Below are 25652 nucleotides of genomic sequence, written 5' to 3'. Positions count from 1 at the left end.
CACACAAAGAGGCAAGGAAGCACTGCTAAAGTAGAGGATTAGGGAGGCTAGGATGCAGAGATAAATTCTTCTGGATTTAAGTGTGTATCCGTAAATGTCTGTGAGATGAGTGACCCTACGTGCAGAGCTTTCTTAACAGCTTAACAGTCAAAGAATAAAATTGTTTTAACTAAAGGCTAAATAAATAATGCTACATGTGAAGCAGTCAAAATAGTACATAAATGGAAACTTATGGTCTTTAGAGAATCTTATGCTGAAAAAAAAGAAAAATGGAAAGTTAAAACATTTAACTCAAGTTGAAAGCTGATAAATTCAAAGAAAGCAAAGGAAAATAAATTACAAATAGGGTTTAAAAATGTAATATTTATTATGAATTCAGTGTCAGAAATTCAAATTCGTGTTCAGAAATTCATAATTCAGGAGTTAATAGAATAGAAAACAGAGATAATGTAAGTAGAGAGCTGGGCTCGGTTCCAGGACCTTCCTGCATAGGAATGGGGTTTGTCCATCATTTCTTCTGAGTTTTGAGAGCAGAGCCCATCTCTTAGCGGCCCAGGAGAATGGATAAACCCTGAGTGGAAGTCTCTAGTCTCAGCCCTGGGGCATGGCTATGCTGTACCCTGAAAGAGCTAGCTCCGGGCCTGATTTTAGTTTCCCAACTAGTCTGTTGATATCTGTTAATAACTAGTCCATAATATCTGCTGTAATAACAATAATGACATCACTGGTAATCCTTTATTCTTGAGCTGTTACAGTTCAGAGTCCTGAAGCAAGATGTGCTAGTCTTGGTAGGAATGAGCCCAGCTAGCTTGTCAGATCCCCAAACATCCTTTTAGGTAAATAGGGAAGCTGTGTGTTCCATTTTACAGATGGGTAAACTGAGGTTCCCCTTGTCTCATTCCAGTGAGTGGGTGAGCCAGGACACAAATGCTTCAAAGGCTTTACTTCACCCCCAAAATTCCTGTCCTTGAGACACCTCTTCTTCCTGTTCCGATTCCTGAGTTCCCTAAGCAAGCCCCTCTCCTCTCTGCCTTCTGCACTTGGAGAGAAAGTCCAGACTGCTACCTTGAGCAGAGAGCGCCTCTCTTGACCTGACAGTGAGTTTCTCCAGGTGGAAGGGTGGGGAGCACTCGTAGGTGTTTTACTGCAGGGCTGGGCTTGGAGAAGGCCCTTGATCCTTGTTTGCTGATCTAGAATTTGATTTCGCAGGATTAGGCCTGTACCTATCAGAATATATTCTGGGCTGTGCCAACCCACACAATCGGGCAGAAGGCTTCAGAGGGAATCCGCCACCACGTGGGGAATGCCCCATGTCTGTGCTTGCTGAGGTGGTCACGTGGTTCCTGGGCATACTGGGAGGTACTGGAACGTAGGTCAACACTGGTATAGCCTCCTTGTAGGATGGCAGGGCAGGAGAACTTTTCCATGGCCAAGCTGCACTGGTCTGAAGATATAACTAGGTCCTTGGACTCCCTTTCCCATAACTGGAGGATTTCCAAAGTCCTATGGTTAACCTGTGTGACCAATGATTGACCAATCCTGAGAGGGGATATAAAAGCAGACAGACACACAGCTCTATCCATGAACAACCTCAGCACTTTATTTCATCCCTTTGCAGGGAGAAGGGGGCATTACCCCAAGAAGTCAGCCAGTCGGGTGGGTCGGCTAGAACATGTGCTGTCTCTCCAGGTAGTATAATATATAGCACTGATTATGCAGAAACAGGAAGGGAAGCAATAAGTTAAAAGCTATATAAGTTATGAAAAAATAATATATATACTTTTAATATCGTATATCCCCATTGAGGATTTGCTCCCATGGAAACCAATAAATAGGTGGAGGAAAAGCAGCAATCAGCACCCTTTTGAAACTTGAGGGATAAGTATATGTCTGAGTTCTCTCAAGCCTGAGCGTCAGTAGCCCTTCAGCGAGCCCAACAGGCCTGGAGGACCTTCTGGCCTAGAAGGGGCCCAGGGCCTTGGGCCATCCTGTCCTGGAAAATGAGATGAATGAATCAAAGACTGGGTCCCATAGAGGAGGTGAGGCAAGGGGGAGGTAGGGAGAGGAAAGGGAGGAAGAGAAGGTGGCCTACGGGGTGGGAAGGTGGAGCTGCCAGATTCCCTGCAAGGCCCTGAAGGCGAGAGTTAAGAGGATGAAAGAGGAGCATTCCTCTAAGCCCCAAACCTTCTTGTTGTGTCGCTGCTGCAGAATTTCTCTTTAGTTAGTCATTGGGGCCCCCAACCTGACCTCAAGGGCTCAGAAGTTCCCGGACCTGAGTGGACAGTGCCTTCTTCATGACCCTGCTGGCAGCAGAGGGGCAGACGTGGAAGAGGAAGACGGGAAGGACCTCTGATCCACATGTGTGGGTGCAGGGGAGGGGAGGGCCAGGCTGCTTGGCCTGATGGAGGGAATGGAGACCCTCAGGAGTGGGACTCATGGGAAATGGGCCTGGGGTTTCATGGCAGGGGTGGCAAGAGAAGTCTCCAGGGCCTGGTGCATACCCATACCAGGTTTCAGGCTGGGAAGCATCTGATGGGAGGCAGAGAGCTCAGACTCCAGGCAGGGTGGTGAACCCCAGGATGACAGAAAGGAGAAAGGAGGGTCCAGTTCTCCTGCCTGGTCTCCCCCACTTCCCACTTCCCCCATCAGGGAGTTTGTCATGGCAAGAAAAGCTTCTAGAAAAGGTGCTTGGGAGCTGGCTGGACAGCTGTCCAGTTCTGACCATGACCTGCTGGGAGGGACTCACAGGAGGAGGGGAGGGGCATGGGTGTCTGGGCTGGTCTCAGAGTTCTGGGCTCAGGTCCCAAACACCCAGGGAGCCTCCTCCCCTCACTCCCTAATACTGTCAGATCTCCGGGAAGCCCAGGCAGTGCCGGAAATCCAGGTACCTCCCCAGGAACTCGGGATAGTGGAGGGTGCCCAGGTAGTCCCCATCAGCCCCTGGTTCGAGGCTAGCTGGGGCTAGGGGAGTGAGGGCACTCACTTTGGTTCCTAGTCAGAGGCAAGGCAAGACTTGAGATGTGAGTTTAGGGCAAGGGTTGGGCAAAGGGTCAAAGGCAGCTTGGTTAGAGCCCCCTATTGTGCGAGGAGCAAGGAGGTGGAGGCAAAACCCCAATTCCAGTTTACCCAGGCAGGAAGACCTCTGGCCAGATATTGGAAGGGTGGACTCCGAGTTGACTTTGAGTAACTGGTGACAGTCCTGTCATACCCCCGCAAAAAAGCAGTCACTGTTTTCAACCCTCTTCTCCATTCAGGATCAGGTTTGCCTCCCTTCCCAACCTAGAGGCTCCAAGCTGCTTTCTGGAGTCTAGCTTTATGTCCTTGCTGCTGCAGGGAAGTGGCCTGGGGCTCCTGGGGTATGGACAGCAGCCTTACTCTGAGACCTCGGACTCCTGCGAGAGAAACTTTTCTGACATTTCGGTGATTTTGATCACAGGGCCTTTCTTGTTCTTCTTTTTCCGAGAGGGAGCTCTTGAGAGGCTGGACTTGGAGACAGCTACAGGGAACATAAGGGGTGGGGCAGGGTAGGGGCTGGAGGTTTGGAAGGCATTTAATATCATGCCTTTAGGGCCATGATCCGCCCCCCACCACTGTCCCCCTCCCACCATGGGTTCTTGGGGCAAGCAGGCTCACCAGTTCTGCATCTGGCCTGCACAGCAGTGACCACAGTGGCTGAGGGCATGTCCATCCTGTGGGAGGAAGAGACGGTGGGATGTGAAGAGAACCTGTGACTCAGCTCCCCTGGGATTAGAGGCCTGGGGATTGGCAGGCAGAGGCCAATTCTTGGCTGTCCCTCTCAGCTCTGGGCTGCCCTGCTGTGTGACTTTGGCTAGCCAGCTCTGTCCCCTTTCCGCTGCATGAATGGCTATCATTTGCTGAGCACTGATTGGTGGCAGGTATTTGCACACGGGATTGTATGCACAGGTGAGGCATACTTATTATCATCAGTCCATTTTCCTGATAGGAAAACTGAGAATTGAGTAAATTGGACTGAAGTTCCAGTTTGTAAGTGGCTGAGCCAGGACATGAACCCAGGCCTGCCAGGCTCACAGTATCACACTGCTGGGTGAGGGGGCGGGTGGTACTGGCTTCCCGTGGGGCTTCCAGTCCTCCCCCCTCCCAGGCCCACCCCGCTGGCCCTGTTCCTCACCGGCTCTCCTCGCCCTCCATCAGCTTGCGGTAGGTGGCGATCTCAATGTCCAGGGCCAGCTTGGTGTTCATGAGCTCCTGGTATTCACGCAGCTGCCGTGCCATGTCCTTCTTGGCCTGCTGCAGAGCGTCCTCCAGCTGGGCTAACTTGGCCTTGGCATCCTGAAAGGCCAGCTCACCCTGGTCCTCGGCCACCTTGATATTCTCCTCCAGTTTCAGGCACTGAAAGTTTGGGAGGACAGAGAGAAAGAGGGGTCAGTGAGCAAGGAGGGAGGGAGAGAGCGGGTCAGGGCCAGGAGCCCGCTTCTGTCCTTGGTGGGAGTGTGCATGGGGATGACTCGGCACGGCGTTCCTGGGCATGGTAAAGGAGTGCATCGCAGCAAGAGGCCATTCAGTTAGACCCAAGGAGACACTTTCCCAAGGCTACCAAACATGGCAGGGCTCCACAGGAGCCTGTCCCAGCTGTCCTTCCAGGATGGCACTTCTCTGAAGGCTCGTCCTGTCTGGAAGCTGGGGCTTATGCTTCCCTTTGCTTCTCTCCATAGAGCTGGGGGGAGGCGGGGGGCTCTGGGTGTGTGTGTAGGGGACCCTCCAACGTTCCAACAGCCCTGGCCAGTTTATGGAGCACTTTTACCGGCCAAACTCATGTGGTCCTCAGAGCTGTCTAAGGACAGATGAGGAAATTGAGGCACAGGGATGCTAAGTGACCTGTCCAGGCTCACAAAGCCAGGGCTCACATCGACACAGCCTGTGTGAGCGTATGTGTACGTGTGTGTGTGAAGGGTATGAGAGAGCATGTGTCCCGCACTCTGCCCTGCTCCAGCCCAGGTGGGTCTCCCGGACACTCACATGGCTCTTGATGGAGAGGATCTGCGATCGGAGCTTCTGGATGCGAACATTGAGGTCAGCGATCTCAGTGCGGCTGCTCTGGAGGCTGTTCCCAAACTCGGCCGAGCAGGCGGCCCGTTCCTCCAGCTGGAGGCCGGGGAGGGAGTGGCAGTCAGGGGAGCTCACTGTGTCCCCCCGGGACCCCCGGCTCCTCCTTCTTCCTCACCTTTGGCTTCATCCCCGCCTCTGTGGCCCACCCAGGCCAGCGTCTCCCTCCTTCCCTGCTCCCGCCCCCACGACGTCCATCTCAGGATCCCTCTCTTGGCTGCCCTGGACTGAGCCCCACGAGCTGTGCCCACAACGTGGGCTGGAGTCACTGGGTGGCAGCGCCGCCATGAGCCTCTGAAGGGTGCAGACTGTGGCTTGCCCCTGTCCCCATCACCCCTGTGGCCCGGCACACCGCTGGGCTCTCACGTTCTCCGTCCCTGCCTGTGAACTAACTGCTGTGGGCTCCCTCGCCCCTGTGTCTCCCCATTCATCTCTCCTGGACTCTCAGCACCCAGAGCTGCAGGCGGCCTTAGCCATCTCCGCTGCTGCCCATCTTGCCCGGGTTGCATCCCCCCAGTCTGCCTGCCAGCACCAAACCTGGCTCCGGGAGTACGCCTCGGCCTCCTCCAGGCTGCGAGCCGCGATGGCGTCATATTGGGCCTTCACTTCCTCCACGATGCCGCTCAGGTCGATGCGGCAGCGGCTGTCCATACCCACGGTCACCGACACATCCTTCAGCTGGGCTGCCAGGTCCTTCAGCTCCTGATGGGGCACAGACATGGAGGCTCAGGGCTGGTGGGGGGCCCCAGACCCTCAGCCATGGTCCCCATAGTCTCTTCATTCCCTGGTGGGTGGAGGGCAGGCTTCTCTCTGTCTCCCTGGAGAGATGATCAGAGGGTAAACGTCCCCCTGCCCTGCCTCTGCAGCAGCTTGCACTCTTGAGAAGCAGTCCCCCCAACGCCCAACTCACCCACCTGTCGGTTTTCCTCTCTGATTTGGCAGGGAGGCACCCTTGTCTCTGGAGGCCCACCTGCAAGCCTAATTTCTCTTCAGTTCCCACCATCCCTCCCCACACTGTCCCCTTCACCTCCAACATACACACTGCTTTAGGCTCCCAGGGTGGGCCTCCTTCCTCCTGGCAGAAGAGGAAAGGGCCCAGGACGTCTGGGCCTGAGGGCATTCTATCATTAGGCTCAGTGCTGTGCAGCTTGGCCTCCCAGGATGGGAGCTCCTCGAGGGCCTGGCTGAGGCATTTTCACCTCCAGGACTCCGCATCTGGCAGAGGAGTGTCCCTGCTGAATGCATGTGGGAGTGGAAGCCCGTGAGTGATGAAGGCAGGAGGGGACCAGAGGCTGACGATCCTGCATCCCTGCTCTCCCGCCAGCAGTGGAGGCCCAGGTGACTTCCGGGTCACCCTGGAGACTCACTACCCCTCCCTGTCTAGCTGGGGGGCTTGCCCAGCCGCAACTACAGGATTTAGCCTCAGTAATCTTTGTCTTGCTGTCCCTTGGGATCCTGCTTTCCCCTCCTTTCTGTTCTCTTTGCCTAGAAAATGCTAGCCTGTGTCCTCAGAGACCTCTGGAAGGGGTAAAACTTCCCGTTTCCCTGGGGGCTCCTGAGAGACCAGGCGGTGTGTGTGCTAAGTGCTTTCCAGGCATGTCCCTGTCTCATCCTCACCAGGCTGGCTCAATTGTCAGCCCCAGACTACAGACAAGGAAGAAGCTGCGGCACCCAGAGTTGATGGGAACAGCTGTGAGGGCGGGGCTGGGCCCAGAGCTTGGCTGCTCCTGCTAAGTTCCCTTAGAGGGGCAGGGACGGGAGCTGAAGCCCCACATATGCTTCTGTCATGCCCTGCAGTCTGATACCTTTCCAGACTGAAGGCTCAGAGGTGTGTAGCAAAGCCAGTGGGGACAGGGGTCTTTGGAAGGGCTGCAAGGTGTCCCTCCAGGGCCCTGGGCTGCTTCTCCTGGAGGTGCTGATCAGTAGCTTGGGCCTGGGTGGGGCTCCGTGTGGAAAGGAGGAGCGGGTGGGTGTAAGCAGAGTGTCCGTGGCCAGCATTGTACAGAGTGAGTCAGGTGGCTGAGGAGCCTGACAGGCAGGGAGAGGGGCCAGGCACCCAGGGAGGCATGGCGGGGCTCAGCTGGGGGACGGAGGGGTGGGATATGGATGCACAGTTACCACTGCTGGTGTTCACAGTTCATCCTCGACCCTTACTTCAGTCATCAAGATTTGGTCAGTGTTCTCATTTTACACACACACACACACACACACACACACACACACATATATATGGCAGGGGGAGCTGTTTGTGTGTGCTAGTCGCTCAGTCGTGTCTGACTCTTTGCTGCCCCGTGGACTGCAGCCCTCCAGGCTCCTCTGTCCATGGAGCTCTTCAGGCAAGTATACTGGAGTGGGTTGCCATGCCCTTCTCCAGGGGTTCTTCCCTGGGTCTCCTGCATTGCAGGTCGATTCTATACCTCTGAGCCACTAGGGAAGACCTATATAAAATTTAAAAATATATAAAATTAAAGAAAACTAAAAAAAGACCTCTTTTTGTTTGATTCAGGATCCAAACAAGGTTTACGCACCGCCATTGGTCCATATGTCTCTCTTATTCTGTAGATACTGTCTTCATCTCTCTCTCTCTCTTTTATTTCCCCCCTGTCTTTTTCTTATTGAAAACCTCAGGTTGCTTGCCTATAGTCTGAATCTTCCTGATTGCCCCGCATTCTGGTGTTTAGCATGCTCTTCTGGCTTCTCTATTTCCTGAAAAGGGGCAATTGGATCAGGAGGCCCGGTCAGGTCCAGGTTCTGTTTTGGGCTCATGACTGCATTCCAATCTTGGTTTCTGCCTCTGGGCCCCCTCCTGACCCTCATCCGTCTTTTTGCTCCAAGAAGCTATGGCTGAACCTCTGGAGTCTAGACCTGCAGAGGCTGCTACTTCTGACCTGTGGCTGTGTCCCTGTGGCTGGAGACCATGGGGGTGGGCAGCTGCGAGGCCTGCAGAGGAAGCCCACCCCTTCCCTGTCTGCTCACCGCCTGACCCTGCCCACTAGCGTCCCTGGTGATCAGGATCGCCTCCTGGAAAAGGAAGTTTGAGCAGTGGCAGGCCACCTGTCTCCACCTTGGAGCTGGTGGGACCCTGAGCTCAGTGGCCAGCTGTCCTTTAGAGGGTCTCCCGATGGAGGGTTTTGGTCGATCTTCACATACATCTAACAGAGATCTCTAAGCAAGAGCGAGGGAAGACCACACCCCCTGCCGGAATACAGGCTCATGCTCCGCCTCTGCTTCCTGGGGCCCCACTGGAGATTGACGTTTTCCAGATGGAACTGACATCCCAGCTGGGGCTTGGCAGCAAACCAGTTTCAGGGATGCAGCTTGGGGCCTCCTCGGTCACCCTGTGCTGGGGGTTGGCAGGCATGGGAGTGTTTCAGACAAAGTTCCCCAGGGACACTTCTTCCCCAGGCTTAAGGTGGCATTTGTTATGGGCAAGGAGAAGGCCAGGGCACTGTCAGAGCACTGGGCACTATAGCAGCAAGAGGATGGGCGAAACTCGGCTGATGGGGCAGCCTCAGGTCCTTTCTGGGAAGAGCCAGTGCGAGCACAAGCATGGTAAACACGAAGCAGGAAGTGGAGGGCTTGGATCATCTGTAGACCTGTTCAGACACGCTGGCCCTGCCGGGCTGCAGAGGGCATAACAATGCTGACTTGTGTGGTGCGGGATTGCCGCCGTAGCGGGGTGGGGGTGGGGGGAGCTGGAGAGGATGTGCATCTCCAAGCTGGCAAGAATCAAGCTGATTCAAGTTTAGAGCTTTTCTTAGGAGCCAGAGTCTGAGGAGGCCTCCATCTGTGTGACTATTGTCATCGTGGCCCCCCCCCAGGTCAGGGAATATGGTGACCGAGGGGTAACAGTACCGTTCAGTAAAATGTAGTGTTCAACGGCACTGGGCTCTGAATGATGTCACCTTTATTAGCTGGGTTAACCCTGGCCAAGTCCTTAAACTTAGCTAGCTGAGCCTCAGTTTTCTCATTTGAAAAGTGGATATAATTATGGAATTGAAATCAGCTGGCATTTGTTAAATACCATGTGCTAGACACTGTTCTAAGTGCTTTAGGATATACTCACAAAATAAATCCTCACAACAGGCCAGTGAGCTAGGTACTATTGTCCTCCCCATTTTACAGATGAGGACACTGAGGCATCGAAAAATAAAGGAACCTGCCCAAGTCCATATAATCATGGAGCCAGGATTAAAATCCAAGCCGCCCCAAAGTCTGTGCTCCCTACTCTATAGGTTTATTGGAAAGATTAAATGAGATTACATCTGGAGCGCACTCAGCCCAGTGCCTGGAATATAGTGGGTGCTCAATAAACAACAGCTGGGAAACTATTGGTGTGATTGGAAAACGTGATGGAGCTGGGAGCAGCCTGTTCCTGGAGTGGCTTGAGCACCTGTTCCTGGAGTGGCCTCCTGGGGCACCATGAAGGCAGGCACGTAGACATGCCAGGTCTTTTCTGTAGGGGTCAGTATCCCGGGAGGTGTGCTGGCTGCAGGGGCTTGTCAGTAGACTCCGTAGCTAATCTCCCTGGAACCAGAGTTTGCAGGTGGGGCAGGTGGCTTTCTGGCTGGCTGCAGCCAGGCCCCAGCGCACTTGGGAGCTGGGGTGAATCCTGGAAGCTGAGTGGGGTGGGAGCCCCAGGGTGCTGTCACCAGTCAGCATTCCTGGAGGTGAGGGGAAGGGGTGTTGCCCAGGTGGTTGCAACGTGTAGATGAGGCCCTGAGCAGCCTATAGCCACCGGCTTCTGGGAAAGGCTTTCCATAAATATCCTGACCTGTGTGTGTGTCTTGGGGAGAGGGGAGGGCTGTTTCCTGGGACCCTGGGGTTGGCTATACAGCAGTGCTTTTCCGGTATCTGCTCCAAAGTTGAGACTAGTGCCTGGCCCTCCCAGGGCTGCTCATATCCCACCATGTTTTCTTCCACCCGAGGTGGCATGGCTGGCACCTTTCTTTACTTGGACCAGCTCTGTCCGATGTGGAGCCACTAGCCCTGTGAGGTCGTGAGCACTTGAAATGTGGCTGGTCAGAGCTGAGATGAGCCGGAGGTGTAAAACACACACCAGATTTTGAAGACTTACAATGGAAAAACGTGTGTGAAACAGCCCATTCATTTTTTTATAATGATTACTTGTTGAATAATCATATTTTTGATATATTGGCCTAATATATTTAATATTTAATATATTTAATTTAATTTAATTTAATATATTTAATTTAATTTAATATTTAATATATTCTATATATTAAAATTATTTTTTCTGTTTCTTCACTTAAAAAAGAATGTGGCTCCTAGAAAACTTACAATTACCTATGTGGCTTGCAGTATATTTCTACTAGGCAGGGCCAGCTTAGAGAACCATTGGTATGGGGAATCTTTATGGGTCAGTGTTGCCCTCTCAGCCTGCGGAGGTACCTCATGTCCCGACACCAACTTGCTACCTCGCTGCCACCCAAAACAATGATAACTGCTATTGTTATATATATATATATATATAATATATATGCATTATATATATAATGTGTAATAATAAAATATTATTTTCTACATTATATACCATATAATCATATTTTATTATTTTAATTAATATATTATTTTCATATTATATTAATATGTTAGAAATAAAACAATAAAATATGATTATATAGTATACAATATAGAAAATAATATTGTATTACACATTGTATATAATGCATGTTATATAATATATACTATAAATATGCTACATTACATACATTATGTTATATGATAGTATCAATATAATATGGTGGTATCAATATAATATAGTATAAATACCATGTGATATGATATAATGTAACATAATAGAATGTGTATGTACTCATTGGGTCGGGAAGATCCCCTGGAGGAGGGCCTAGCAACCCACTCCAGTATTCTTGCCGGGAGAATCCCACGGACAGAGGAGCCTAGCGGACTGCAGTCGCTGGGGTCACAAAGAGTCAGACACGACTGAACACACGCGCGTGTGTAATAATGCACTCTTGCACTCACTGTGGCCCCGTCTCCACAGCAGCCCTCCAACAGCACCCTGCCTCCGTCTCCACCAAGGGCTGCCCATCCTGCTTAAAATCATGTCCACACCGCATCCTGGGCCTCTGGCCCTGCGTGACCTGGCCCTTACCCACTCTGTCTTAGCCACAGCTGCCACCTTCTCTCCCTGCCAGGATCACATCATTCCTGCCTTAGGTGTTTCACACAGCCCTTCCTTCTGCTGAAGCCTTTTCAAGTCTCTGCTGAGTTGGATCTTTCCAGGTTGGGGCTTCACTCTCTTGGGCCTCCTCAGAGACGCACGGCCCCAACCATTCTAGCACTAAGGCATGGCCCAGTTTCTTTGCATACCAGCAACTTTTCCCCTCCAAAATGATCTTGTCCAGACATGTTTATTAGCCTATCACCTGTGCCCTCTTAGCTAAATTGTGCTCTCCTGAAGGCAGGAAACTTGCCCGCCTGGCTCCCAGCTGTGAGGTCAGTGCCTGGCACCTAGCAGGCATGCTATAAACATCTGTTAAGTGATTTACCCCGTCACAGCATGATGAACCTGCTACTATCACTCTCCCCATTTAACAGATGAGGAAAGTGAGGCAGAGAAGAGAAATAACTTGCCCCGAGTCACAGAAATGAGGGGGAAAAAGAAAAGGTAGAATCAGGACTGGGGCCCAAGGGCTGCCAAGTCCAGATGGAGCCGGCAGCCTGCTGTGGGGCGGGGCCCAGAAGTTCAGCAGGTGTGTCTCCTCAGTGCGCAGGTATACGGCTGGCTATGCCCAGCCTCCTCAGCCATGTCTCTACGCCCGCCTGGCCCTGGGTCCCTGAGATGTTGGCGAGCAGGATGGGCTGGAGGCCCTGAAACTGCGGCCCTGCTGAAGTCTGCTGGGTGGTACCAGCCCTGGTGAGTGCAGGCAGAGGAAGCTCTCACCCACTTCCCAAGCCACTCAGTGGGCACGGTGCCCTGGTGAGCCCCTCAGGGCTTGGGCCGGCCGCGGAGGACCCTGCCGGGGACAAGAAGCATTTTGGGGTGGTCTGCCCACGGGGGCTGCCTCCCTAATGTTAGCAAGGGTTGGGAGGTTCTCTCTTCTGCTCCCTCCCACGGCTGCACAGAGGTCTCAGGTACACATGTAGCCATGAGGCCCAATCTCCCTCTCCACATGGCAAGGCCCTAAAGCCCTGGTCAGCAGCCCTTCAGGCCACCTGAGCAGATCTTTCTGGTTGCAGTGATGACTTTGACCCCTGCTCTGCCCTGGGCTGCATTGCCATAGCTTGGCACCAGAGGCTTACAGCACACAGGCTGCTGTGCCCTGTCACCCTCAGTAATGGTCCTGCCTGCTTATAGCTGAATCAAAGCATCACCCCATCAGCCTCCTCACCCCCGAGAAGATGGGGAGTGTAGAGAGGAGAACACACATCCCAGAGGAAGCCCACGGGACAGATGTTGCCGAGGGGCAGAGTCCAGAATTCATCTGCTGGCGGCACTGGCTGTGGGACAGGCCTTGCTGGGCTACTGTCCCCCTAGGGACATTGAGGACCTAGGGACAAATGAGAATGTGTCCGGGGGCTCCTCTGTCTGCATTTACTGGGACTGAGATTTTTTTTTTTTAAATTTTTTGGCCATACCACATGGCTTGTGGGATCTTAAGTTCCCTGACTAGGGATTGAACTCATGCCCCCTGCAGTGAAAGCAAGGAGTCTTAACCTCTGGCCTACCAGGGAAGTCCTTCCTGAGTCATTTTTGTCTGGCAGAAGTTTGTATTGTCTGATTACCAGAGAATCTGTCTATAAATCTTTCCTGTATGATCCCCAAATGGGGGGAGGGTACATTGCAGGCCTACAAGAGCTAGAGCTGTGGGTGTTTGCAATTTAAGCTGCAGGGATGAGAGAGAAATTAGTTCAATAAGAACTACTGTTCAAAGCCTCCTGGCTCACTGCTCCAAGGCCACTTCCTGACCCTGCCCTAGATGTACCTGGGCCCCCTTCATGCCCCAGTGCTCCCCAACACACGAAGGTGGCGCTTTCCCTGAGAGAGGCTTTGTGGGAACCTGCCATGCTCCACGAGATGAGTGACAAGGGGACATGTTGGGTTATTGACTGCAGTACACAAGGGGTTTAGGAAATTGTTGCATCTGTGGCCAGCAACAGTGAGCGCATGCTGAAGTTTCCACGACCCACTGGACACCTTTGCCTCCCCTGCATCCCTTTCCCGGGGACCAGTTGGCTTTTGGCTCAGCGGGACCCTGGCCCCGTCTTCTCACCTGCTCATAGATGCTTTTCATCAGCTCCACAAAGCTCTGCAGGCCTTTTAACTTGGTCTCCAGTTCTGTCCGTCGAAGACATTCTGCATCCAGGTCCTGGGGATGGGAGCAGTGATGAATGATGGGAAAAGGAATGGAGGGGTCCCAGGGCAGGGGTATGGTAAGGGGGGACTTTGCTTCCTGAATATGATGGGGGAGATTCCCAGAGGAGACCTGGCTCAGAGCCTTGGAGGAGGGTGGGGACATGTGCTTAGCTTTCTGCCTGTGGTCTTGGGAATCGGCCTGTGGGGCCTTTGTTTGGGGATCGTGAGCAAAAGAGGGCAGAGGGTCCCTGAGGAAGGAACCCATGGGGTGAGCTGGGGAGGCTACCTTCTTCAGCTGGACGAAGGTGAACTCCATGTCCGTGCGCTTGGAGATCTCGTCCTCATACCTGGGAGGTGGGGAGGGAGGAGAAGGGGAGCCAGGGACACACACAGAGCCTGCTCAGCTGGATGTGGTGGACTTGGCAACAGTTTGCTTAACCCTCCTTGGGTGGGGCTTGGGGCCTCTGCAATCCCTTTGCTGCCTTGTGGCAGTTAGAAAAAAGTGGTCCCTTCCTTGAGGAGGATGCAGCTCCTTGTCTCTATGACATGTCCCCTCTCCTTCCTGATACCCTACTGTTGGCTCTGGGGAAGCAGGCATCCCGCTCCCCATGCTTACTCCTTCCTGATGACCAGCCATTCCTCTCCCAGGGGCATCTGCCCCTTTCCTGGCTCTGCTCCACATTCATCTCCTCCAGGAAGCCTCTCCTGATTGCAGAGTCCCTTTGCCCTGACGTTTTGTTCCTTTATCTTTATCCCATCTCCTCCCCTGAGAATCTCAGTTTCATACAAGCTGTGCCTTTTGTAGTGTCTGCTCCAAGCATCTTGCTCACATCCTAACTCCTCTCCTAACTCCACGCTTCCCCGAAGCCCCACGGTTCTCCCACTGCTTTGCTAGACAGCAGGACACCATGCCATCTTCCCTCTGGAGAGAGGGTAGGAAGGGCATGGGTTTTGCAGTCAGATGGGCCCCCCACATGTTTCAGGGCAAGAAACTCCTCCCCTCCCTTGTCTATTGGGGTGTGCACGTGTGCACGTGCACGGGTGCGTGCGTCATGGGGGCTGAAATTCACCAGCACTCCAAAGCTGTGTTCCCTCTCTTCTCAGATGTGTCTCCTCCCTACACATGTGATGAGATGTGTTGAGTCCACCTCGTGTTCAGAACCAGGACACTGCTGGGTGGGGAGATGGGATCCCTGGATCCTTGACCTTACCCTCTGGGCCCCCTGCCCCAACAGACATGGGGGTTCTGTGGCTTCCTGTTGCCTTCCCTCCTCTCTAGGGAATGTCTGAATCATTGGCGGCTCTAATTACAGCCGCCTGCCTGCCCCAGTCCCTGACCTCACAGAAGGGGCAGCATCACCTGTCACCCATGTCAGGTAGCTGGACCTGCCACCCCCAGGCCTTCTCTTTCACTAGCCTCCCAGAGGACTAAGGGGAGCAGACCCCAGAGGACGAGAGCCCGCAGAGCACTCAGCTCCCTGAAATTCAGTATGTGGGGGGTCCACACTCTCCCTGGCCACTGTGGTCTTCCAGAGTCTTTGAGGGTCCCTGAGGGTGCAGGCCGTGGGGACAGGGTGGTGGGGTGGGTCAGGGAGTCTGGTCTGTAATCTGGAGCCAAGGCAAGCAAAATGCTTCTCCTGTGACCCTCAGAGCCCCCAGCCAGGGGTGTTCTCTTGGTCTTGTTTCACAAATGAGGAGATGGAGGCTCAGGGAGAGGCTTGGAAGCTTGAGTCATGTGCTGGTTAAGAATGGGATTCCAGAGCCAGACTATTTGGGCTCAAATTCTGGCCCTCTTGCTAACTAGCTGTGTGAACTTGGATAGGCTCCTTCTATGTGCCCTTGTCACAATAATGTTGATTTCATGAGGATTAAATAAATGAACACATAAAGTATTTACAAAGGTGCGTGACACCCACTAGAGCTACTGCTATCATCATCACCATCCTCTCCAACACCAGCGCTTCCGTGGTGGCTCAGACGGTAAAGAATCCACCTGCAATGCAGGAGACCTGGGTTTGATCCCTGGGTTGGGAAGATCCCCTGGAGAAGGGAATGGCTACCCACTTCAGTATTCTGGCCTGGAGAATTCCACGGACAGAGGAGCCTGGTGGGCTACAGTCCATGGGGTCGCAAAGAGTCGACACAACTAAACGACTTTCACTTTCACCAACACCATGTCCCAGCTAAGCCCCTCTCTCTCAGAGTTTCCAGAAAGAAACCATGGGGATCCTCACTGCAGAGGGAGTGAGCAGGCCTCTTCACACTCCTCACAAATGCTCAGGGCTGGGCTGACATGAACAAGTTTCCCTCTGGAATCTGGGGGCCTCGGAAAAATTTCCTGACTTGAGGTCAGGAGTCTGGGGAGCTCCAAGCTGGGAAGCCCAAATTGACTGGCCCTCCCCAAGCAAGCCCTGTGTCTAGGTTCTCCCCGCTCCTCTGGATAACAGAGTTTTGCCTGCCTGGGAACGGGACATTGGAGAGAGCTGTCCAGTGGAGCCCTCTGACGTGCCAAACCTCCCCTTACCTCTCACTGTCCTTCTCAGCTTTCCCACCTCCCTTCTCATCGACTCCACTGCATTTCAATCCCAGTTCATCCCCAGACAGCTTGCACAATTGTACACAACATTGAATCACTTGCTATGTGGCCTTGGGCAAGTTGCTTCCCCTTGCTGGGCCTCTGCTTCATCCCTAGTAAATAGAGGGGTTAGCCAGCTGATCCTTGGGGTCCCTGCTACATCAGAGCTTCTAGAAGTCTCCATTCCTATAGAGGCTTATGCAACGCCATGTCCCCCATTCATTTCCAATCCCCTGCCTGTATGCTAGCCGCCAGCTCCCATACCCATTCTCAGCTCTTTTCAGCTGGTCACACCCGTACCCTCTCCACCCCCCCAAACTTGTTTATTTCTAGGAGTGAAGCTGATCTCATCGGCCTTGTAGAGGCAAAGTACACCCCTCCCTGCCAGGGCTTGGCCTGGCGTCTCCTGGCTTCTGGGGGCCCCAGGCTTTGCACAGCCAGGCTGCAGCTTTCCTGGCTCTGGCCTGCAGACCCAGAAACCCTCCAGCCTCACCTCCCCCTGTTCAGTGGGCTCCCTACCCAGAGAAGGGGAAGAGAGGCCCTGAACCTAAACAGTAAAATCAGGCAGCAGATGGAAACCAGGCAGTGGGCCAAATGAGGGGGCTGAGCAAGATTAAAACAACAAGCAGTGTTTGCACAGAACTTCCAGTTACAAAGTGCCTCCACGGATGCGATCCGGCTATTCTCCTGGGAGTAGCTTCACACAGTAGCTTGCCAGGTGAGGGATGGGACTTTGTACTCATCCCTCTGTGTGTGACTAAGGACAAGCCCCCACCCTCTCTGGGCCTCTGTTTCTGTCTCCATAAAAGGAGAATCCAAGTCCCCACCCAGCTCTGCTATTCTCTGATCCTTTGTGGGCCAAGAACCTGCTAGGTATCAGTGAACTGAGTCTTGGGTTCTGGCGCACCAATGAGATTTCCCTCATTGCCGTCAGAATGGGCAGTCTAACTCCCTGCATATTTCCCAAGGACCTGGGAGGGGAGAAGTGCCCCCCCACCAGGTCAAGGAGGGGCCCAGCCAGATCCACAGATGAGGAAACCGAGGTCCCCAGAGAGGGAAAAGCTTCCTGTGAGATCATTCCTTCCGCATGTGGCCTGAGCGGGGGAGGCCACGCAGAGAGGCCGCGGGCAAAGGCTGCGCCACAGTCCAGGACTCCCAACAGGCTGCCTCCACCCTCCGTCTTGGGAGGCTTTGGGCCTCCCCTCAGATCGCAAGGCTTGGATCTGGCCTCAGTCCTGCAGAAGGCGGGCGCTGTTTCAGCCTCACCCTGTCCGTCCTTCTTTCTGGCTGGGGGCCTCCAGCAAAGAGACCAGCCTCTCTGCTCTGGCCCAGCTTCCTTGTCTTTGAAGCCCTGATGATTGTCTGGTCAGAGAAGGTCACCTCTCCTCTGAGCTACTGAATTAACTGGTCTGCCTTTCTAGACTGGCTAATTCAGTTCAGCAAACTGCTGTGTGCTGGGCATGGAGCCTTCTTGAGAGGGCAGACGAGTGGCCATTTTTAACCTCTGGTAGCCATGCCAAACTCCTGGCTTCCTCCTCACACCAGCCTTAGCTTGGTATCAGCCATCACCATTCCCACTCCCCCCAGGAGGACACTGAAGTTTGCGTATGAAGCAACTTGCCCGAGGTCACAGAGATGGTGAGGGGTAGGGGCAAGGAGTAACCCCCTCCCATGGGGCACAGTCATACCCAAGCCCAGACCCTTAACCACTAGGCCGTACTGCCTGCCAGCTGCTTGTCCCCCCAGTCTGTGTTTTCCTTGTCTCTCTAGACCCCAAGCCTGCCATCGAGGTCAGGCGTGTCTTACCTCTAGGCGGCTGCTTCTTTATGCGAACAAACCTCATCATTTCTGCCCCCTGCCTTCCCTTACCCCCTTCCCTTTTCAGCTCAAGAGAGATTGAAATCTCAAGCTACAGCCAAAGCAGGAACTCATCTATTGCTCTCGCTAGTGACACAATTTCCCATGGACTTGGGCGCCAGGGGAGGGGGAGGGGACAGGGCTGCGATGCCCAGAGGCTAGCAAGAGCAGCGTAGCTCTCCGCCAGCATGGCACTGCTTTGTTGTAAGGGTCCCTGCTTGGGATGTGGCTGTAGATCACTGCCTTGTCTTCCCAGTATCTAGAATACCGCTAGCACGTTGCAGCTCTTTAGTGAGTAAGTATGGACTAAAGACTGGTTTTTCGAAGAAGTTTTCTCTTTTTCGGGCCTGGTGCTCCCGGACCCTGCCCCCAAGCGTGAAGGTTGGTACCCCACCTCGGCCCTCATAGGGCGCCCCTACCTGATCCGGAACTCCTCCACTTTCTCCAGCACCTGCAGCAGGTTGGCCTCGAGCTGGCCCCGCTCCTTGCTCACTTTGCGCAGCTCCTCCTGCAGCCGGCCTTGGTACTCCTCGTAGAGGTGCCCAAGGTCAAAGGTGGCCGAGTCCTGGCTCTGCAGGAAGTGCCAGCGGGTCTCCAGCAGCTGGTTGCGCTGCTCCAGGGCTTGCACCTGGGAGAGCAGGAGGGTGGCGGTGAGAGGGCCAGGTGTGGCCCAGCCAGTGCCACCCACCCCGCTGGAGGCCTCCATGGGACATGGCAGCTCATCTACTCAAGAGGCACCCGCCTGGGGCCCTCACTCGGCACCTTCAGGTGGCATCTCCAATTACTGATTGTTCAACTGCAGATGGTGCGATAAGGGGGGGAATCCGAGAATCCCAGAGAGGCACAGCCAATTAGCCACGGTTTCCTACAGGAGGGGCCGGACCAGTGAGATGAGGGAAAAGGGACCAAGCTGTGAATGTGTCCACAGATGACAGGTTCTCCAGGCTGCCTGGGGCTTGGGTGGGAGACCCCAAGGAACGTGGGGTGTCAAGAGGCCTGTCTGTCGCCCACCTCGACAAGCCTGGTCTCCTCTAGCTTTGGAAACAGCAAGGTAGGGCCTGGTTAGTTCTTAAATGCTAATCCTCCTAACATCCCTGGACTTGAGGTCTGTCCAAGCCTCAGTTTCCCCAGCTGGAAGTCAGGGATGATGTCACTTGCTCTGCCCACCTGCAGAGAGAAAAACCTGGGGAGGTGCTTTGGAGCAACAAATAGCAAATGCTCCTGTGGTCCCTGCTGTGCACAAGGCCTTGTTCTATGAGCTGGACATCTTTAAATCAAACCCCCAAACAACCCGCCGGGGAAGGCATTGTTATCAGCTGCACTCTACCGATGACAGGACACAGGGAGGGGAAGTTACCCTCCCAAGGTCACGCAGTTAGCAAGCAGCAAGACTAGGGGTGGAATGCAACCACTCTGAGGTTTAGAATCTTTGAGCCACTGCCCCACAGGCCTCTGGTCTGCTGCAAGTTCTCTGCGGGCCCAGTTGCCCTTGCTGGGCTGGCTTCTGCCTCTAGCTGGGGCCGGACTTGCCTGAGGACAAAGCCTGGGAGGGCTCTGGGCCCAGGGCTCCTCTGAAACTCTGCATCCTTCATGCCCTCCTACTCAGACTTCTGCAGGGATTTGCATGGCTCCCACCCCAGCCACCGGCCAGCAGGTGGGCAGAGTCCCTCTTGGGTCCTCTTATCTCTCCATCTAGTTCAGCCCAGCAGAGCTTGGGAGTCCCCCTCCCTCTTCTGCACCCTGCCTGTCCTCTCCAGGCCCAGCCGAGCATCATTCTCCTTCCTACCATCCCAGACCCCGCTCCATGTGCTCCCAGCACCCCACTGTAGGAAGCCTCCCTTCTTCCCTCCGACATCTGACCCTTGGTGTATCTGCTTCTCGTTTGTCCTCATCTACCACCCTCAATGTCAGACTGAGAGCCATCTGCATGCCTCTTGGGATGTGGCTAGCGCCACTGAGGCAAGATGGGTGGCTGGGGCTGGGCTCCTGAATGGGGCAGGCTGCGGTCATGAGAGCATTGTGACAACCAGCTCAATGACGTTCCCTATGGCCACAGTGAGTAGGCGAAAGTCTTCCCATCCACTGCTGGCACCAGCTCCCAGAATCACAGCCTGAAGGAGCCAGAACCACAGACAGGAGCCTTCTGGATCGACTGGTCTATACTCTTCATTTATCAAGGAGGAGATAGGGACCCAGGGCAGTCAGGTGACTTGTCCAGGCTCACACGGCAACTCCGTGGCCCAACTTCTCGACAGGCCCATCTGATGGCGGCTGCCTACTCTGGACCGTTGTGTTCATGTTCCTCCTGAACCTGGGTGCCAGGTGGGCTCTCGCCCTCTCTGTCTGCCCTACCCACATGCCCGGGTTTTCCTGAGATCTCTGATGCCCTGGGGGAGGCCCCTTGGACACTTGCAGGAGACGACATCTGTGGCAACACTGGACAATGGCATTTGAGGGCTGCCATTCCCCTCCTTAACTCCCATTTGTACTGGTAAATTCTGCCTGAAGCCGACTTTAAGCCAACAGTGCGCTGTCGTCATAGCCGAACAGGTTCAGTAGGGATGCGGTCAAGAGGGTTTCTGTCCTACTTGAGTGTGTGAGGGATTGCTGGGGTGGTGGGAGGTTTCTGCTCACTCCACCTGCCCTGCGTTTTGACAAGCAGGAGCCCTGTGTTTATATTGAGGGTAGGGTGAGACAAGAGATGTGAGGCTCCCTCCTCCACCCATAAGCAACACCAAACTCTTCAGACCAGGAAGCCCTCCCCGTAGACTTCCGTCGATACCCTATGCTTCAGTACTTGCCTGCTGGGAGACGGTATGCATTTGGCCAGCCAGTCCAGTCAGAGGGCATTTTTGGTTGCAGGGGATTTAGGGAAGCCTCCTCTCCCTACTTGGGGGAGTTGCTTGTTGTCTCAGTGGGTGGGGATGGGAACTCATCCCCCACCTTGAACCTTCCATGCTGAAAGGCTCCTCCCTCTGGGAACAAAGGCGAGGGAGGGCCGGAAATCCCAGTACCCTGTGAGGTGCCAGCTTCACTTCTTTCAACCTGTCAAGGCTGCCAAGCACTCCCCTCTCATTCCTCTTTCTGTCTCTTCTGGCTGACCCCCTGCCCTTCAATCTAGGCAGCAGCTCTAGGAGCAGCCTAGGAGAGCAAGCCCCTGGTCTACCTGCTTCCCATTTTACAGATGAGGAAACTGAGGCTCAGAAGCACAGAACTCACTGTGGCCCAACTCCAGGGTCGTGGGCCTTCTGGCTCAAAAGCAGGCTCAGAAGAGGGTGGAGAGAGATGTGCTTTCTGTTGGGGGAAACTGAGCAGGCTGGGCTGGGCTGGGCTGGGGCCCTCCTGAGGAGGGAGGCTGACTATCTGGGGGGCTGCATGTGCCAACCCATGGGCCCACAGCCCAGGCTGGTGAGTGTGCAGAGTGACGCCTCTGGTACTTGCAGGTCCTATTCCTCAGGAAGTGGGTGGTGTGTCAGATCCCCTGCCTCCAGCCCCAGCTTGGCTTTGCCCAGGAGCCTCAAGGTCTCTCCATGAGGAAAGGCTGTTTTGTGCTTTCCTGCATGCAGGCAGAGGGGTGGCCCCGGGGGCTTCCAGAGGCTACACAGGTCAAGGGAAGACACTGTGCCCCACCCCCTTTTGGGTCCCTTCCCTACAGCCTCCTTAGGCGCTTCTGGCAATGCTTCCTCTTGTCCCATCTCCACCCTTTCTGGTGTCTGCAACTGAGGGCCCAGCCTGCAGCCTCTGCTGTTGTCAGCACGACCCTCGCGCTGCCCCCTTGGCCTCCTTTCCTGCTGCTGCCTCTGCTCATCCTCCTTCTTCATGGCTGCAGCTGTACTAGTCTCTTGACTGGCATGAAGTCAAGGCTACCCTCGGAGCAGGAGCAGAGCAGGGAGTTAGAATCTGAAGCACAGAGAGGGTAAGCGGCTTGCCCAAGGAAACACAGCCTGCAGGTGAAAGAATTGTCACTGCTCCAGGGCCCCTTGGGGGACTCCTGTGGGTCTCCTTGCCAACCCTTTCCCTCTTCCTCCTGCTCTTCCTCGATGATCTCTGATTTCTCTGGGTGCCTCAGAGGGCCCAGGATGGAGGGCCACCCTGCCAGTCTCTTCTCTTTGCCTAGAACCCTACCCCTGCACTGGCGATGGCATCTCACCCTGGGCTCCTGCAGCTCTTTCCAGCTCCACGCTGCACCCCTACCCACGAAGCTCCTCCAGCCCACCCTCCAGCAGGGCCCTTCCCTCCTTCTTCCCAGGCTCCTTCCTGCTTGCATGCGTGCTAAGTCGCTTCAGTCATGTCCAACTATCTGTGACCCTATGGACTGTGTAGCCCACCAGGCTCGTCTGCCCATGGGATTCTCCAGGCAAGAGTACTGGAGTGGGTTGCCATGCCCTCCCCAGGGGATCTTTCTGACCCAGGGATTGAACCCATGTCTCTTATGCCTCCTGCATTAGCAGGCGGGTTCTTTACCACTGGGACCACCTGGGAAGCCCTTCCTGCCTGGCAGGGACTAAATGCCCTAGGCTGGAGTTCTCTGGGCCTTTTCAATATAACAAAGAAAATATACCTGGTACCTGGTAAGGGCTTTCTATGTGTTTTTCAGAAATGATCCCATTTGATTCTGACAAGCCCATGACACCAATGTATACTGAGGCCCAGAGAGGTTAAATAATGTCCCTGAGATTACACAAACGTGAGAGGTGAGGCCAGGATTCAAACCCAGAAATGTGACTCCGGGTTTCATATTCTAACCTCTGCTTGCTTCCACTTGGGCGCTCGTGGTCTTTTGAATGAGGGCTATGAGTGAATAACAGACTTTCTCCATAGAGTTGGTGGATCACTTGGGTCTCCTTGGGCAGAGCTCTAGCGATCAGGATCCCCAAGGGGCTGGCACCCCCAGTTCGCTGTGTGCCACCATGGAGAGCACCGGTCTCAAGGCCAAGGCTTGAAATGGGGGTTGGGAAACTCGAGTTCTTCTAAAGACCTTTGAGGGCATTGCCCTGGCTCTGGGAACAGAACCCAGACCCCTTGGGCCCCTCCCTGTGCATACACACCCGTCCTGTCCCCATGGCAGAGGCACAGGGTGATATCAGCCCTGGCGTTCACGAAGAAAAGCCACCCATCGAAGCCAAATTACATAGCTCATGAAGCATTCCTTTTAAGGGATTAAGCTGTGTTTGGAGAGGAGGTGGTTCTGCAGGGACCTGCCTCCCTCAGGCAGCGGGCTCTTCTCCTAGGGTGGACTGCCTGGCAGTCTGAATGCTGGGCGGCCACCAGGGGTGATGGAGGGAACGCTCCACCTCAGGGGACGGTTGTCCTCCAGCTGTCACTCCCCCTACACACCCCCACCCCAGGCACCCCAGGTGTGGGTGCAGGAATGCTGGTCGGTGCACTCGGATGTGGGGCGAGGTGGGGAGAAATGACTCCCATGTCAGAGGCTTTGTGTCTCACAGACCTGAGTTCAAGTCCAGACCTTGCTGGTTGTGTGACCTTGGGGGACGTGCTTTGCCTCTGGGCCGCTCTGTCTCCCCATCAGCACGGCTGGGGAACCAGCCGTTGTGGAGTGCTGGGCCTTGGGGGCAGAACGCCAGCTGGGGCTCCGGGTCTGTTACTTCACTCCCCCTGCCCCCCTCGGTGAGCCCCCACCTAGTGGAGGACACCGACCATGTGTAGAGGGACACAGAGGCAGGGAGAGCGAGGGGCAGAGAAGGACCCAGCCCGGGGCAGAAGGAAGGGGCAGTGAGAAAGCTGTAAAATGGGCACAGATGTAACTTTCTTTCCTAAGGTTGAGGGAAATAGAAATAGATATGCACTCAGCACAGTTCCTGGCTCAGGGTAAGCAGTTAATCAACAGCAGCTGTTACTATCCATTATTCTCAGTCAGGGCAGGAGGGAGCAGAGCTGGGAGGGCTGGTCATGGGAGGTTTCTTGCAGGAGGTGAATGAGGAGCAGGTTTGGGAGGTGGACAGGACTTCCTCAGAGGTCTTGAAGCCCCTGCCCTGGGCCAGAGCTTGACACCAGTGGCCAGACCAGAATGCTGGCCACAGCAGTGGGCCCAGGAAGTGAGGTGGGAGGGACTCAGTCACTCTGCTCTGGTCGGGGCACGGAAGACTGGCTGACCGCCTGTTTCAGACTCGCAGCACCCATCCTCCGCATTCCTAGTTCCTGAGGAACCACAGGTGTACCCCATGCCTCTCAGCTTCCTTCCAGCTGTCCCACACGCCCCCTTGCCCATGTCGGCGCTTCTGACCCTGGGAAGCTGAACAGATCCAACGGCCTGGACAGGAAGGTGAGCCCTGTCCGTCCACCGTGGAGTCTAACTGCAGCCCATGCCTCCAGCAGCTGTTCCCAAGAGGGGGCCTCCTCTTGGTCACACTCTGAGCCCCTCCCTAGTCCCTGCCTGCGGGGAGGGTGACCCTAGGCCGTGCAGCGCGTTATTATCCAGACACCCCTCAGAGGCAGGCCATCCTGGCGTCCTTTTCTCTCCCATGTCAGGATGGCTAGGGACTTCCCCCTTCTGCTTCTCTCGGCTCAAAGCTAGGCCTCGAAGTTGGCAATGCTGGCTTCCCATTGGCTGGGCTGGGGCGGGGGTGGGGCATGATGCTGGGGGGAACTACAGAGCTTAGCCACCTGCCCCAGCCAGACTGGCCTTAGTTTGGGGACCCCTCCCCCTAGTTCTGCTCACCTTGCCAATCAGGGAGGCGAATTTATCGTTGAGGACCTTCATTTCCTCCTTCTCGCTGTTCTTCTGCTGCTGGATGGCTGGGTCCACCTTGAGGTCCAGGGGTACCAGCAGGCTGGGGTTCACGGTCACCTTGGGGACGGTGCCGGCTGTCCAGCAGCCTGTGAGGCTGTGGGAGCTGAAGCCCGGCCCGGGGGCCCCGCAGCTGCTCCATCCGGCGGTCGCAGGCCGGGGGCTGTCCACCGGGGTCACCTCACAGCTGCTCAGGCTGCTGAAGCCAACGACGCAGGAGCGGCAGGCCATCACCGCCCCCGGGTCCCAGAGCGCGCAGGGCGCAGGGAACGGCGAGCGAGCCTTTGCGTGGTGGCTGCGGCTTGCTCCCGTCGCAGGCAGGGCAGGCTGGGGACTGAGGAGGAGACACCTGTCGCACAGTGCTCATTAGCTCCACGAGGGCGGGACGCCTCCCCTCCCAGCCAGACCAACCTGTTAGATGATGCGGCTCCCGCCCCTCCCCCGCGGCACCATGTACCCATCTCCTCCCCGGGCAGGAATCTACCAGGCTGAGGGGGCTGCTCGTTGTCATTGGCCTCCCAACCAAGCCTGGCCTGGCTCCAGGGGAAGGGGACATGGGCTGGGCTGGGCTGGCTGGCTGGTTGGGCGTGGGGAGGTAGCCAGAGGAAGGACAGATTCAACAAGGAAGAAGAGAGAGAGAGAGAGAGAAGGCGAGAGCAATGCCTCTCACCGCAGACCTCATTGCATACCTGAATGCTGACGTATCTAGGCTTACATACCTCTGGAAAAGATGAGGCAAGCGCAGTCCCTGGGCTCCCAAGTGCAGGGCAGCCATCCTGGGCACCGTGCCAGCCTGGCATTGGAAAATAGCACCTTGACTGTTTATTTTCTATCTGCGTTTAAGAGTCTCCCTGACTTCTCTCTTCTTCTTTCTTCCCCCAGCTCTCCCTTCTTCCTGCCTTTGATCTATTATTTATTAATCACCTATTACGTGCATCCCCCTGTCTTGGGAGCTGGAGAGGAAATACACAGTCAAGAGCAGTTGTCTTTGGATGAGTGAGACTTGGTTCGAGACTCAGCACTCGCCCCTGGCGTGGCCTCCAGCA

The 25652-nt window shown here is 54.9% G+C and overlaps 1 protein-coding gene across 2 annotated transcripts; it reads right to left on the bottom strand.

The window, feature by feature from the left end:
- Positions 1–1578: 1578 nt before the first annotated feature.
- KRT80 (keratin 80) lies at positions 1579–25494 on the bottom strand. Of its 2 annotated transcripts, none has more exons than XM_069580753.1 (9): positions 24538–25494; positions 18278–18486; positions 13713–13773; positions 13344–13439; positions 5623–5787; positions 4999–5124; positions 4151–4371; positions 3634–3689; positions 1579–3531 (listed from the first exon to the last, which is right to left on the bottom strand). In XM_069580753.1, exons 1-9 carry the CDS (start codon positions 24835–24837, stop codon positions 3497–3499), a joined length of 1269 nt encoding a protein of 422 aa, XP_069436854.1. In that variant the 5' UTR covers positions 24838–25494; the 3' UTR covers positions 1579–3496. The 2 variants fall into 2 exon arrangements, with proteins under 2 accessions (XP_069436854.1, XP_069436853.1); XM_069580752.1 differs by having other exon boundaries at positions 1579–3496; positions 24538–24982.
- Positions 25495–25652: the final 158 nt, after the last annotated feature.

Source organism: Ovis canadensis, chromosome 3 (assembly GCF_042477335.2).
Source record: "Ovis canadensis isolate MfBH-ARS-UI-01 breed Bighorn chromosome 3, ARS-UI_OviCan_v2, whole genome shotgun sequence".
Taxonomy (NCBI): Eukaryota; Metazoa; Chordata; class Mammalia; order Artiodactyla; family Bovidae; genus Ovis; species Ovis canadensis.
Note: the sequence above shows the minus strand (reverse complement) of the source record. Positions and strands in the feature narration are given on the sequence as shown.

Excerpts from the sequence above, each read along its gene's own strand:
- KRT80 (XM_069580752.1), bottom strand. The coding sequence starts at position 24,837 with ATGGCCTGCCGCTCCTGCGTCGTTGGCTTCAGCAGCCTGAGCAGCTGT. Across the intron at positions 18,487-24,537 it reads TCGCCTCCCTGATTGGCAAG|GTGCAAGCCCTGGAGCAGCG; the intron begins GTGAGCAGAACT and ends CTGCTCTCCCAG. Across the intron at positions 4,372-4,998 it reads TCCTCTCCATCAAGAGCCAT|TGCCTGAAACTGGAGGAGAA; the intron begins GTGAGTGTCCGG and ends CCAAACTTTCAG.